Source organism: Nerophis lumbriciformis, linkage group LG27 (genome assembly GCF_033978685.3).
Source record: "Nerophis lumbriciformis linkage group LG27, RoL_Nlum_v2.1, whole genome shotgun sequence".
NCBI classification, from domain to species: Eukaryota; Metazoa; Chordata; class Actinopteri; order Syngnathiformes; family Syngnathidae; genus Nerophis; species Nerophis lumbriciformis.
Genome location: NC_084574.2, coordinates 26,775,823 through 26,790,079, shown reverse-complemented (window position 1 = coordinate 26,790,079; position 14,257 = coordinate 26,775,823). Strand labels below are relative to the sequence as shown.

Here is a 14,257-nt window from a genome sequence, read left to right as displayed (position 1 = left end):
CATATATAAATTTGAACTGTACGGTACTTTTTATTAGAAATGGCAACAGCTGAGGATGCAGGTGCAGGAACTTATTGACTACAACTTTGGACTACAACTAATTAATAATGGCAGGCTTGCGCAAAGCTCTTTGGAAAACCTCACCCACGTGTGGAGATATCCGCTGTCGACTTACCTATGGCAAAATACATCTCTATTAAAGTTTTAAATACCAAATGGCTTCTTTGGAGCAAGTTTTCAAGAAAACAAGATTGTTTTCTAAATACCTTCGCTATGCCTCCATGGTTTGATTTAACATTTCCGGGACGTATGGAAACTCCATATAAACAAAAAAAGGTGTCAACTGATCAGAAAAGTTGGTTTTGCATAATAAGCACCCCTGTAATTTTTTAAAACTTTTACATGAGTAGATTTTTAGACCAGTAATAGCCCTTATAGTTGGGTAAATTAAACATGTCCTTTTACTGACTACAATATTCCAGTACTCCTTCCAACTCTCCCTCTCCCACTTTGATAACAGAAGAACGGAGCCTGGTCAAAGAACTTGTCGCCTTGTCAACACGAGACAGAGTAAATGCCATACGGGACCTTCCGATGAGCTTTAAAGAGAAAAAACACATCAGGTAAGAGTGCTCATGTTTTCTACCTCATTTTGTTTGGCATTATGTCACTGTCAGGACTTTGCTTAAGTGTCAGTTGAATAATACAGTCGCCAAAAACGGTCACTGTTTGCTTTCTGAGCACTGAAAAGGTGAGCTCATTGGCGTGCAGCTACCCTCACTCTGACATTCCTCCAACAATGCATGCCTAATTGCCATTGGATGATGTGTGGATAACTACCAAACACTTGCTGGAAATACTATGTTTGCAAATCTGTAGCATACACTCACAGATTATTTCATTTGCTACTGCTTATTAGCTGAGGTGGGTAGACCAGAGTAGGCAACCATAGCACTCAAATAAAAGTACCGTAGAGTATTGCTCAAGTGAAAGTAAAAAGTAGTAATCCAAATAATTGAGTAAGGTGGTTGGTGATTTTTGATGGTAAAAGTAAAGTAGCGATCGTAATGATACTCATCATATCAGAGTAAAATGTTTCTTCTTTTTCTTTTAAATCATGTCTTAAAACATATTTTTTACTTCTTGGATTTTAAACCAACATGAGAGTTGCGTTAGCTTAGTCTATTAAATTATTTCATTTCATTAACTCATTTTATTTAAATCTTTATTATTTAAAAATGTTTTATATTTTGTATTAAAAAATATTTTATTAATTAAAATCTATTAAATGTTTCTTGCAACAGATTATTACCTTTTAAATATGTGTTTAACTACTGTGCAGCACTTTGTGAAACTTTAATTGTTTATTTTAATTGTAATGTATAAACAAAGTGTATTGGATTGGATACTTCAGAAAAATGCTCAACAAGTACACTTTATCCGAAAAGTTACCTATGGGGCTCTATTATGCAAAACCAACAAGTGGGAAAAAAGACTGAGAAAGTTGAGGAATGCCCATCCATCCATCCATTTTCTACCGCTTATTCCCTTTTGGGGTCGCGGGGGGCGCTGGAGCCTATCTCAGCTACAATCGGGCGGAAGGCGGGGTACACCCTGGACAAGTCGCCACCTCATCGCAGGGCCAACACAGATAGACAGACAACATTCACACTCACATTCACACACTGGGGCCAATTTAGCGTTGCCAATCAACTTATCCCCAGGTGCATGTCTTTGGAAGTGGGAGGAAGCCGGAGTACCCGGAGGGAACCCACGCAGTCACGGGGTGGACATGCAAACTCCACACAGAAAGATCCCGAGCCCGGGATTGAACCCAAGACTACTCAGGACCTTCGTATTGTGAGGCAGATGCACTAACCCCTCTTCCACCGTGCTGCCAGTTGAGAAATGCTTATCAAATATTTATTTGGAACATTTCACAGGTGAACAGGCTAATTGGGAACAGGTGGGTGCCATGATTGGGTATAAAAGCAGCTTCCATGAAATGCTCAGTCATTCACAAACAAGGATGGGGCGAGGGTCACCACTTTGTGAACAACTGCGTGAACAAATTGTCAAATGGTTTAAGGACAACATTTCTCAACAAGCTATTGCAAGGAATTTAGGGATTTTCACCATTGTGGTGCACAATATCATCAAAAAGTTCAGAGAATCTGGAGAAATCACTACACATAAGCAGCAAGGATGAAAACCAACGTGACCTTCGACCCCTCAGGCGGGACTGCATCAAAAAGCGACATCAGTCTGTAAAGGATATCACCACATGGACTCAGGAACTCATCCAACGTAACTGTTGCTTGTAGCAAATAAGGAAGCCAGGCTGAGCGTGCGAGAAACGGGAAACAAACCCTGGGGTGCACAAAACAGGAACTGAGGGAGTCCACAACCAAACAGAACATGATCAGGGCAACGGATCATGACAAAATACAACCTACTTCACTTTTCATTTCTTTAAAATTTTATTTTTTATGGAGTAAATTGTGTACAAATTCAGAACAGGAAGTGAACAAAAGTGTTAGTAATTGCTATGAAATGGTAAAAGGGTAGGATTAAAAAAGCTCTGATTCTTCCCACTCCTTTTCAAACATGTTGAAAATTGAAACTGGAAATTGTGATGTATCGTGATGTAATTGTATGCATATTAAAATAAACTTAATCCATAAACCACATCATTACATATGCATTCAAGCTTATTTCTGTGACTTACTAAAAACACAACCTGCGGGCTCATCAGTGACGTTCACTCTCAAGAATTTCATGTTTTAAGTTCAGTACATGACAAGAATTTTTTTCCCTGGGCCAGCATTTTTGCAATGGAATACCCAGGTTTACCAAAAATAAGTTTTTAGTGAGTCATTGTTTCAAGGTCCACACAGAGTTATAATTACCAGGAAGTTCAATGCTTTTGCAGATTACATTATCTTGTAATTGCCCCAGACTGTGCAATCCAATGTGAAATAATTTACTTTTTAATACAAATTGACCACATTTGGCTGTGTCACACAAAATAATGTTATGTATGATGTCCACAGGAGTCAAGTTCTTGCAATAAAGTCTTCCAAGCAATCTCGGCGGTTCACATGTTTTGCAGATTGCTCGGAGACTGCGTCAGTGGTGAGTCTTTCAAAGCTGCATCTTCTAGTCAAAACTGCTTTTCCCTGTATTTCACAAGCTGTTTTCTTGCAGTCCATTCGCAGGGCCGGCGACAATATCCGGTCAGCTAAACAGGCCTTGGGACTGTGGCAAGGCGTTATGAAAGAGATAGGCGGAAAGTTTGGCACCAGCGTACTTTCCTATTTTCTGTTTCTTAAGTGGTTGCTCATGGTCAACATATTCTCCTTCTTGGTCAACTTTGGATTCATCACCATCCCGCTGCTAGTGTCTGGTCACTCCCCCAACTTACTCTCAAGCTTCAGAGGACTGGAGATACTAACAGGGGCTGTAAGTGTAGTCTCTTATTCAGTCGCAGCATCTGCATAAAGTGATACCATGTGGGGTGTGGGTCAAGGGATGGCGTCATGAGTTTGTGACGCTCTTTGAGAAACATTAAGGTCTATATTAAAACATGTTGATTGATTGATTAAGTGATCAATTGATTGATTGATTCATTGACCATGTGCAGTATATCCGGTACTGTGCAAAAGTCTTAAATGGGGACGGCGTTGCGCAGTTGGGAGAGTGGCCGTGCCAGCAACCTGAGGGTTCCTGGTTCAATCCCCACCTTCTACCAACATCGTCACGTCCGTTGTGTCCTTGAGCAAGACACTTCACCCTTGCTCCTGATGGGTCGTAGTTAGGGCCTTGCATGGCAGCTCCCGCCATCAGTGTGTGAATGGGTGAATGTGGAAAAAGCGTCAAAGCGCTTTGAGTACCTTGCAGGTAGAAAAGCGCTATACAAATATAACCCATTTCCCATTTAAACACCCCATTAAACTGTTATTCAAGCAATACTTTAATGACCACTAGGAACAGGGACTAAAACTTTTATTATAATGGCCTAATAATAATGGATTATAGCGCTTTCCTAGACACTCAAAGTGCTTCACAGAGAACTGAGAATCCATCATTCATTCATTCCACATTCACACCTTGATGGTGGTAAGCTATAATTGTAGCCACATCTGCCCTGGGTAGACTGCCAATTTGAGCCTGAGGCCCCTCCAACCAGGGACGTGCACATGATTATAGAGGGGCAGGGGCTCAAAGTCAGAAAAGGGCAGGACATTTTTTTTTTTGGTCCTTTACACAATATGGAAATTAATGTAAAATTAAATTTGCTAATAGGAAGCTAACTACTTAGCTGTGTGTCCTTTGTAGGTAAAAGTGATTGACATTTCTTTTGTGTCAACAAATTATTGTCATAATGAGTTAATTCACATTATCATAGGCTTGGAAGACATGAAAAGCAACAAAACACTGGTTTATTATTAGGCTATTTATTGTTAAAGATAAGCACTTTAATATTGAACATTGAACAGTACAACATCTCAGGTGTGACACTTTCTGAGGTCTGTGGTCTTTCTTGAATTCTGGTGCAGTACTTGGTTTTAGCCATGCATTAAGAGGTCTGCTACCCTTAGCTGCTTCCTGGCGCTCCTTCTCCTTCCTTTTCTGTATCCTTTCTTTTTTTTTGGCATTGTGCTGCAGGCATAATCAACATGAATCAAGTTTAAATACAGATGGTAATATTCCTAACAGATAACCTACATCTTATATCCCCAGAATGCTGAAATTATTATTATTATTAATAATAATAATTATTGGTTGGGGAGGAGATCTTGCCCCAAGTGGAGGAGTTCAAGTACCTCGGAGTCTTGTTCACGAGTGAGGGAAGAGTGGATCGTGAGATCGACAGGCGGATCGGTGCGGCGTCTTCAGTAATGCGGACGCTGTATCGATCCGTTGTGGTGAAGAAGGAGCTGAGCCGGAAGGCAAAGCTCTCAATTTACCGGTCAATCTACGTTCCCATCCTCACCTATGGTCATGAGCTTTGGGTTATGACCGAAAGGACAAGATCACGGGTACAAGCGGCCGAAATGAGTTTCCTCCGCCGGGTGGCGGGGCTCTCCCTTAGAGATAGGGTGAGAAGCTCTGTCATCCGGGGAGAGCTCAAAGTAAAGCCGCTGCTCCTCCACATCGAGAGGAGCCAGATGAGGTGGTTCGGGCATCTAGTCAGGATGCCACCCGAGCGCCTCCCTAGGGAGTTGTTTAGGGCACGTCCGACCGGTAGGAGGCCACGAGGAAGACCCAGGACACGTTGGGAAGACTATGTCTCCCGGCTGGCCTGGGAACGCCTCGGGATCCCCCGGGAGGAGCTGGACGAAGTGGCTGGGGAGAGGGAAGTCTGGGCTTCCCTGCTTAGGCTGCTGCCCCCGCGACCCGACCTCGGATAAGCGGAAGAAGATGGATGGATGGATGGATGGAATAATTATTATTATTATCATTATCATTATTATTCTTATTATTATTGTTATTATTATCATTATTATTATTATTTTGTTAACCCACACAGTAATAGCAAAGTCACAATAAACGTTATATCTAAACCTCTACTGTGAGAGAAATGTGATCCGCCGTAAACACAGTGCATTTTATTTTGAAAATGAACCCGGTGTTTTATTTTGTATTTTGTACACTACTTCCTGTCCCGCACGATCCGCTCTGCTCTGTGCGGATTTGATGTGCCGTGCTCAATTGATGCGCCGTGCTCCGACGTCCGGCAAAAACAGAAGCTGACACATTGAATAATAGAATAATACAGCGTTTTTCTGAAATATTACTCATATTAGATGCTGAATAAGTGAACGGCGACTAGACCATAACTCACAGGTTCAAGTTGCTCCACTGTCACGTCTCCTCAGTACTGACTCTCTCTCCTCTCACTTACTCACTCACTCGCCCTCTCTCTCTCTCTCTGGCGGAAGCGGCAGGCTCAAACAACCCGGTATTACAAGAAAACGTGGAGTTTTTGTACCGCTGTTTTTTTGTTTGGTTTTTTTACATCCCTGACAGGAATTTATTAATGTTGTTTAAAGAAAGAAAAAAAACACACACACACACACACACACACACACACACACACACACACACAGGCAGAGGGCACTTTTTAAGACGAGGCAAAAAAGGGCAGGGGCTCAAGCACCCATAGGGCCCTATGTGTGCACGTGCCTGCCTCCAACCACATGTATACCAGTGTAATCGACAATGGTAGCAAGGTGGGTGAAGTGTCTTGTCCAAGAACACAAGGGCCGTGACAAGGATGGCGGAAGCTGGATTAGAACCAGGAACCCTCAAGTTGCTGGACGGCCGCTCCACCCTCTGAGCCACGCAACCCAATTGTATTATTGTATTGTATTAATTGCATTAGCCCCTTTATCCAGATCCTCATCTAAATTTAAATGATTTGTCGTTGGCCCTCTCTACCAAGTTTAGTATGTTTAGTGTAACCCAATAAACAGTTTTAATATGTATATGAATCAGTGGGGTGCCATGCGTTTACCACCTAGGCCTTCAGTGATGTCCTACTTCAATAAATACCTCTCAAAATACCATAATTTATGTTGCCACATGACCACGGCTTGAAAAATACTATACAGAAACACACTTATACACTACTGAAACACACTTACACTTACTACTATCACCTCAATTTGTCACTCGTGTACAAAACGGGCTATTTTGTGGTGCATTAAAAAATCAATAAACCTGCATCGGACGTGGTACTGTCAAAACTAAAAAAATTGTACAAAACATTGAATGTGAACAAATATATTTGAACTCACAATTTGTAAAGCCATTTGTACCGCTCGTACTAGGTTGATTCGACGGGCAAACCATTTCACTACCAGGACAGCTTAACTCGTTTTCGGAGTCGGCCGACCTCGTCTCACGATATCTAGTCTCTCTCTAAATATCCTTCTTAAAAATGCCCTTGCATATATATATCTGCCACCTAACCAACGTTTTGCTCTGCTTCTTTGTTGGTTAAAAAAGTGAGTACCGCTGATTTCTCTGCTGGCCGGGTATGGCTCTGGTGCCACTTTCTGCTTTTGTAATTCACAACTTGTGATTGGATACTTGGGAGTGACAAGTGAGTATCCAATCACCGTCATATTCAACATAAGGCTAATTAGATGGGCTACTGTCTTAAACTCGTGATCTGATCGGCTATCGCAACCGGCTATCGCAACCGTCTGTTAACTGAATGTCCTCCGTTCGTTAAACTGCTAATGTTGGTTCAGAAGGCCTACGGCAGAATTCACACAAGCTCACTGAATTTTGATTGGATAAAAGCTGTAACTTAAAAACAGCAACACTGGAGCCTAATATGACATGAAGAAAATTTAATGAATACTTTTATATATTTATGAAAAGTAAATAAAAAATAAAATTAACTTTTAGTCATTTATGATCATGATTTATGGTAGGCCAGCAGAGAAGGCCTTGCTGGGCCTTACAGCACACCACTGATATGACTATGTTTCAACTCCTTCAGGGTTACTTCACCTACACTGTCATGTACTACGGTGGCTACAGCAACAAAACCCTTGTGGATCCTGTGGAGTACAACATGCAGCTGGCCTACTTCTTCACTATCGCCATTTATATGGTGTTGTGTGGCATTGCACTCATCTTTAGGTCAGTCAAGTTTGCACGATTCAGCTATTGTCACCATTTGAATGTTTGCGGCAGGTAACGCTGCTTCTGTACTCCTGCAGCATGGCAAACTCATTCCAGGCAAACTACATGCTTGCGGCGCAGGTGTCAAACAGTGCATGGCAGCTTTTGTGCAGCTGGAATTTCAGCATAGTCAATGAGAAAGCAGTGAGACGGCGCAAGAACAACCTCAGTGTACAACTAAAGGTAAATGTTGGAACCCTAACTCTGTCTAAATATGACAACTTAGTATTTTCTTTGTACTTTGTAATATGACTATGGACTATTAATGAATATGTAACGGATACCAGCTGGTGTAGCTCTGCAATAGTAGATTGTTAAACCTTGTTCCCTTCCTTCTAAGAGTTGTGCTAGACAACAAGATGATCGCCCGATCTTCTAGCTTGACTCACCGACTAGCGCACTCAACTCTCAATCTGGGGACCCTGGTTTAATCCCCAGGCAGTGTGACATGGGTGGATCAGAGCGGTTTACATAGACACAAAGCTCCCTTTAACGTAAACGTGAAACTACACACATAAAATGTTGTCTTTAATATGAAAGCTGCATAAATAATGTATATATCACAGTACTCTTCCTATGACCAGACCACAGCTATGACATTTATTTAGCAATGGGACTCCAGAAGCAGAACACAGGCTGGAGTGCGGTTAAGGAGTCTATAATAAGTAGTCCAATAAGTATTTTTCCACCATTTTTCATTATTTGAAAGCAGCAATATCAGTGACTTTTATTTTTATACCTACAAAAAATGCTAGAATGAAAACCCTCAGCATTCTATTCTAGCAAGGTAGCGCCTTGTAACAATAACCCCAACTTTTAGTCTTATACCTCTAAAATTCTAAAATGCTAATGTTAACTGTTCATTTAATTTATTTTTGTGAATGCTTAAAAGGGAATTGCATTTTAGTTAAATTTTGCCTATTATTCACAATCCCTATGTAAGACGAGAACACGTTTTTGTTATTTTTATGTGTTCTACGTATTAAAAAAATGCGATCAAAATCCGCTCACAATAGAGCCTATGGGATTCCCTCTATTGTGCCTATAAAAGCCCTTAAAAACATCCAAACACTTCTGTTAGGGTTTTATATATTTTTGTATATATCAGTGGTTCTTACTGTGATGAGGTGGCGACTTGTCCAGGGTGTACCCCGCCTTCCGCCCGATTGTAGCTGAGATAGGCTCCAGCGCCCCCCGCGACCCCGAAGGGAATAAGCGGTAGAAAATGGATGGATGGATGGACAGTGGTTCTTAACCTTGTTAGAGGTACCGAACCCCACCAGTTTCAAATACGCACTCACCAAACCCTTCGTTAGTGAAAAATAAAATGTTTAGTTTTTTTTCAAATTCAATACAAAGTTATGTTTTTTTACTGGCGCACAAAATGAACCGTGCATGAACATCACCTTGTTCAACAAACAAAACCAACACAGTGCATGAACTCACAACAAATTACACACCTGCAAATCAGTGTGACTTTGGCTGTTGCCGTATCCATAATCATCATCATCGGCGGTCACTCTAACGAGTATGACGATCCTCCTGGTAGGGGTATATCCCTTTATGGAGGATGCCTGTGCGTGACTTTGTTTTACATGGGGAGACTGGTGCACAGACAGTCACCACACGATCCATGACAGAATCGGGTTAGGGTCCAGTGGCATGGAGTCCAAGACGTTGAGGTATTCACTGTATCCCTGGCTAGGGGGCAGTCAGGTACTAGGCCTTTGCCAAGGGCCACCTGGGGTAACAGTAGTAAAGGGGTTAACCTCCTAGTGCCTTAAGATCCCATAGAGGAGCCTCCACTGCCGGATGCACTTTAACGTCATGCCCAGGACGTATCCATAATACGTCGATAGGGAGAAGTTTTTATTTACATGATGAGTTGGGTGTGTGACCTCCGTGGCGGAGGCTCTGCCGAACCCCTGAGGCCTACTCACTGAACCCCTAGGGCTCGATCGAACCCAGGTTAAGAACCACTGGTATATATGTAATGTAGTAACGTGCACATTTATAATAACAATTAATATTTACCTATTTTGATCATTTTAAGCATATGCGGCGCATTCATTTAAAAAACGCATCACTACGTTTGCAGACTTCATGAGAGCCAACAAACATAATAAAATATAACTTACTGTACAATGTCTGCTGTCATTAGGATGCTGACTGCTAGAATCGTGTTATAGTCTTCTTTAGATGAAAAATGACTCATAATTCACGCGAAGAAAAGGGGGGTGTAACACAGAGTTTTTCTGTGTCGTTCACGCCATTACCTGGTCTGAATTGGCTGTCAAAGTGTATCAACTTGTCGGATTACATCCTTGTCTTTTTACTATCCAGGTGAGAGGCATGATTTATGATCTTTCAAAAAACGTCCACAAGCAAAGGAAGTGAGGAAGCTGCTTACCAATCGATGATGTAAACATAGGCACACACGGTAGTGATCACGGGGCCGCTATAGTTTGTCTGTGTTAGTGAAGTGAATTAATTAACTCCAGCACCCACCGCGACCCCGAAAGGGCCAAGCGGTAGAAAATGGATGGATGGATGTTTTGTATATGGTGAATGTTTGTATTCATCTTGGAGAAAGCAAACACCAGTTTAACTAGTGGTATTTCAGTATGAGCACATAATATGCCCCTTAGTTTGATATTCGCAGGTGGATTGAATCACTTCTCGTAGGAAAGAGGCCCTAATTGGGACTTTGGAACGCAAAAGTGATAGCCCTATCCTTTTCAGCTCAACGCTCAAGTCACGAAATGTGATTTGTTGGCACTTTTTGGATGTTTTTTTTATTGGGTTTTGTGGGCGAAATAGAGGACCTCCCATTGGCATATTTCCGTTTGTTTACGAGTTAGAATGCAATTTTTGAAAAATACATCCGTCGTCTTGTCTTTCAAAATTGGAGTTCCCCTTTAAAAGATCCGTATAATACAATATTATTTTATCTAAAAATGTCCAAGAAAAAATAAATTATAGTGTGATGTATTATCATGTGTACAGGACGTTCATAGTCATAATAATCATGTAAAATGGCCATGCATGGAATATACAGTACAGGGTGATTCCGGAATACACCAACATTATAATTTGTAATTTTGTGGATTTTCAATTCTGCGTCCTTCAATTCAGATTGTAATTGCAATTCTACCTTCTGTCTGCAACTTCAATATAAATTCAATTTGAATTCATAGAATAGCATTGCAATGTTGTATACATTCTTAATTCAGAATCCAGAAGCGAGGTTTGAATGTTGTTACTTGAAATGCCAAAAAGACATTCAGGACTATGTTGCTTAATAATACGTCATATTAGATTGTATTCATCCGGAGCCATGCAAATACTACATCACATACTGTGTCTATAAAAACATTTTCTTTTACAACCGACAATATTAGATGCAATATTTCTGTATTGTATCCAGTATTTTGGAACCTGTAACATAACACATTTGTTATTTGACTGAGTTTGAATCCTCTGAGTCCTTGCATATTTTACAGTGGAAATTTTCAATATTCACCATTTTCATTGTGACCCCTTGACAGCTCTGTATTTTAGTTACTAAATTGTAGTATAGAGAATACATGCCTCCCAGGTTTTACACAGTGATACACCAATACACTTTCATTGTTCAGATGTCATGTTTCACTGTTTTTCTGGCCCATTTTTAACCTCTTACATCTTCCAGGAGTCAATGTCAGAGAAGGCCCAAAGGGAGCAGTTAACCCTCATTGAAAAGATCAAGCAAATAGGGATTCATCTCGGCTCGTGGCTCTTCTCCACCGGCTTGGCTGTTGGCTGCGGAGCCAGCATTTATTACCTATGCCAATATGAACAGCAGGTACTCAAGTCAGATGATAGCATGAATATCAATATGTGGCACTCAGTAGAGATCAGACTTCTGCCAAGCTTGGACTGTTTAAAGGGGAACATTATCACCAGACCTATGTCAGCGTCAATATATACCTTGATGTTGCAGAAAAAAGACCATATATTTTTTTAAACGATTTCCGAACTCTAAATGGGTGAATTTTGGCAAATTAAACGCCTTTCTATTATTCGCTCTCGGAGCGATGACGTCACGTTGTGACGTCACATCGGGAAGTAATCCGCCATTTTCTCAAACACATTACAAACACCGAGTCAAATCAGTTCTGTTATTTTCCGTTTTTTCAACTGTTTTCCGTACCTTTGAGACATCATGCCTCGTCGGTGTGTTGTCAGAGGGTGTAACAACACGAACAGGGACGGATTCAAGTTGCACCAGTGGCCCAAAGATGCGAAAGTGGCAAGAAATTGGACGTTTGTTCCGCACACTTTACCGACGAAAGCTATGCTACGACATAGATGGCAAGAATCTGTGGATATCCTGCGACACTCAAAGCAGATGCATTTCCAACGATAAAGTCAAAGAAATCTGCCGCCAGACCCCCATTGAATCTGTGTGAACAATTCAGGGACAAAAGACCTCGGTAGCACGGCAAGCAATGGCAGCAGTTTGTTCCCGCAGACGAGCGAGCTAAACCCCCTGGATGTCTTGGCTCACACCGTCCCTTATGCCACCGAAGATGATCAAGAGAAGAATATCGACCCTAGCTTCCCTGGCCTGCTGACATCAACTCCAAAACTGGACAGATCAGCTTTCAGGAAAAGATAGCGGATGAGGGTATGTCTACAGAATACATTAATTGATGAAAACTGGGCTGTCTGCACTCTCAAAGTGCATGTTGTTGCCAAATGTATTTCATATGCTGTAAACCTAGTTCATAGTTGTTAGTTTCCTTTAATGCCAAACAAACACATACCAATCGTTGGTTATAAGGCGATCGCCGAATTCGTCCTCGCTTTCTCCCGTGTCGCTGGCTGTCGTGTCGTTTTCGTCGGTTTTGCTTGCATACAGTTCAAACCGGTATGGCTCAATAGCTTCAGTTTCTTCTTCAATTTCGTTTTCGCAACCTGCCTCCACACTACAACCATCCGTTTCAATGCATGCGTAATCTGTTGAATCGCTTAAGCCGCTGAAATCCGAGTCTGAATCCGAGCTAATGTCGCTATAGCTTGCTGTTCTATGCGCCATGTTTGTTTGTGTTGGCATCACTATGTGACGTCACAGGAAAATGGACGGGTGTTTATAACGATGGTTAAAATCAGGCACTTTGAAGCTTTTTTTAGGGATATTGCGTGATGGGTAAAATTTTGAAAAAAAACTTCGAAAAATAAAATAAGCCACTGGGAACTGATTTTTAATGGTTTTAACCCTTCTGAAATTGTGATAATGTTCCCCTTTAAAATTGTTGAGCGCCATATTTATTTATGGTTGTTGAATTCATCAAAGAAAAGTGAAAAAAATATGATTTTTGGTTCGTGGAGAATTGCGTGGAACAGGTGAGCTGGACTGGACATAATTTTGAAAATCAGGGAAAAAAAATAGCAGTTTTGTTCCCCAAATTAACCAAACCTTAAAACCAAAGTACAGTGAGGAAGGGAAATATATGTCCTTATTCCTTGGTGGATCTCCTGTGAGAGTAAAAGTGGGAGGGGGTTAATCATTTTACAATTCAATACAGTTGACGCCATGGTAAAAGTTGGAATTGCCACGAAACACATTCTAAGACACACCACTTCATTTTATTTGGCCCTCGAAAGCCTGGAAATAATATGTATCAATAAAGTACTGTAACTTTTCTTACTAAATGTATTATTTATTTCTATTTTGGGGGAAAACAAATAAATGTACTCCATGTATTCGCCAATTATGTTAACTTAAATATTGTCTAAGTATGCAAAAATATATTATCAAACATTCAATCAATTTTTTAAATATAAATAAATACTAATAATAATGATTTCCAAGCAAGTTATCCATCAAATTGTGCAACGTAAAAGTAGCAATAGATATCATGGTAAAATTGTGAAATTTACTGTGGTTTTTACAGCATTTTTCTGAAAATGAAAAAAAAAACAGTATTTCTTTTTACTGTAATAAACTATGGTGCCGTTTTGGCATTTACAGTAATACACTCAAAAATCTACAGTTGTTGATTTGCGGTAAAAGAAACCCAACAACAAACAAACTGGCAGCTCAGGTGCCAACATTTTACTGTAAAATTGCTGTTTTTTTTATTTACAGTAAAAAACAAATGTGAATTTTACAGTAAAATTCTGGAAACTGAGCTGCCTTTTTTCCATAAAAACAGCAGTACTGTTTTTCCATATACAGTAAAATAAACTCAATTTTTAGATGAAATTATTGCAACTTAGCATACTTTTTTACATTTTAGTCTAATAAAATGCATGAAAAAATTGTGTAACTGTTAGAAGCGGCCCTCTGGGGCCAAACATAACTGCAATGTGGCCCTCAGTGAAAACGACTTTGACACCTCTGTTCTAAGATATTCAACACTACTGCCTTTTGGTGGGCAAAGGGAAAACTGCAACCCCCCAATTCGTCACGTTTCATGTGTCAGGTAAACCCCAACAAATGGGGCCGTATGTATCCCCTTCCTACTGTACGTACTGAACCCTGATTACGGCGTACCATAGCATTCAATAT

At 40.7% G+C, this 14,257-nt stretch overlaps 1 protein-coding gene across 5 annotated transcripts in view; it reads left to right on the top strand.

Moving 5' to 3' along the window:
- tmc5 (transmembrane channel like 5) overlaps positions 1 to 14,257 on the top strand; it is a 41,664-nt gene that overhangs the window by 11,613 nt on the left and 15,794 nt on the right. For all 5 annotated transcript variants that reach the window (XM_061988259.1, XM_061988262.1, XM_061988258.2 and 2 more), the window contains 6 exons: positions 521 to 623; positions 3,054 to 3,135; positions 3,208 to 3,462; positions 7,517 to 7,659; positions 7,740 to 7,884; positions 11,393 to 11,545. In XM_061988259.1, coding sequence (XP_061844243.1) covers positions 521 to 623; positions 3,054 to 3,135; positions 3,208 to 3,462; positions 7,517 to 7,659; positions 7,740 to 7,884; positions 11,393 to 11,545 — 881 coding nt within the window. The remainder of the gene's footprint in view (positions 1 to 520; positions 624 to 3,053; positions 3,136 to 3,207; positions 3,463 to 7,516; positions 7,660 to 7,739; positions 7,885 to 11,392; positions 11,546 to 14,257) is intronic.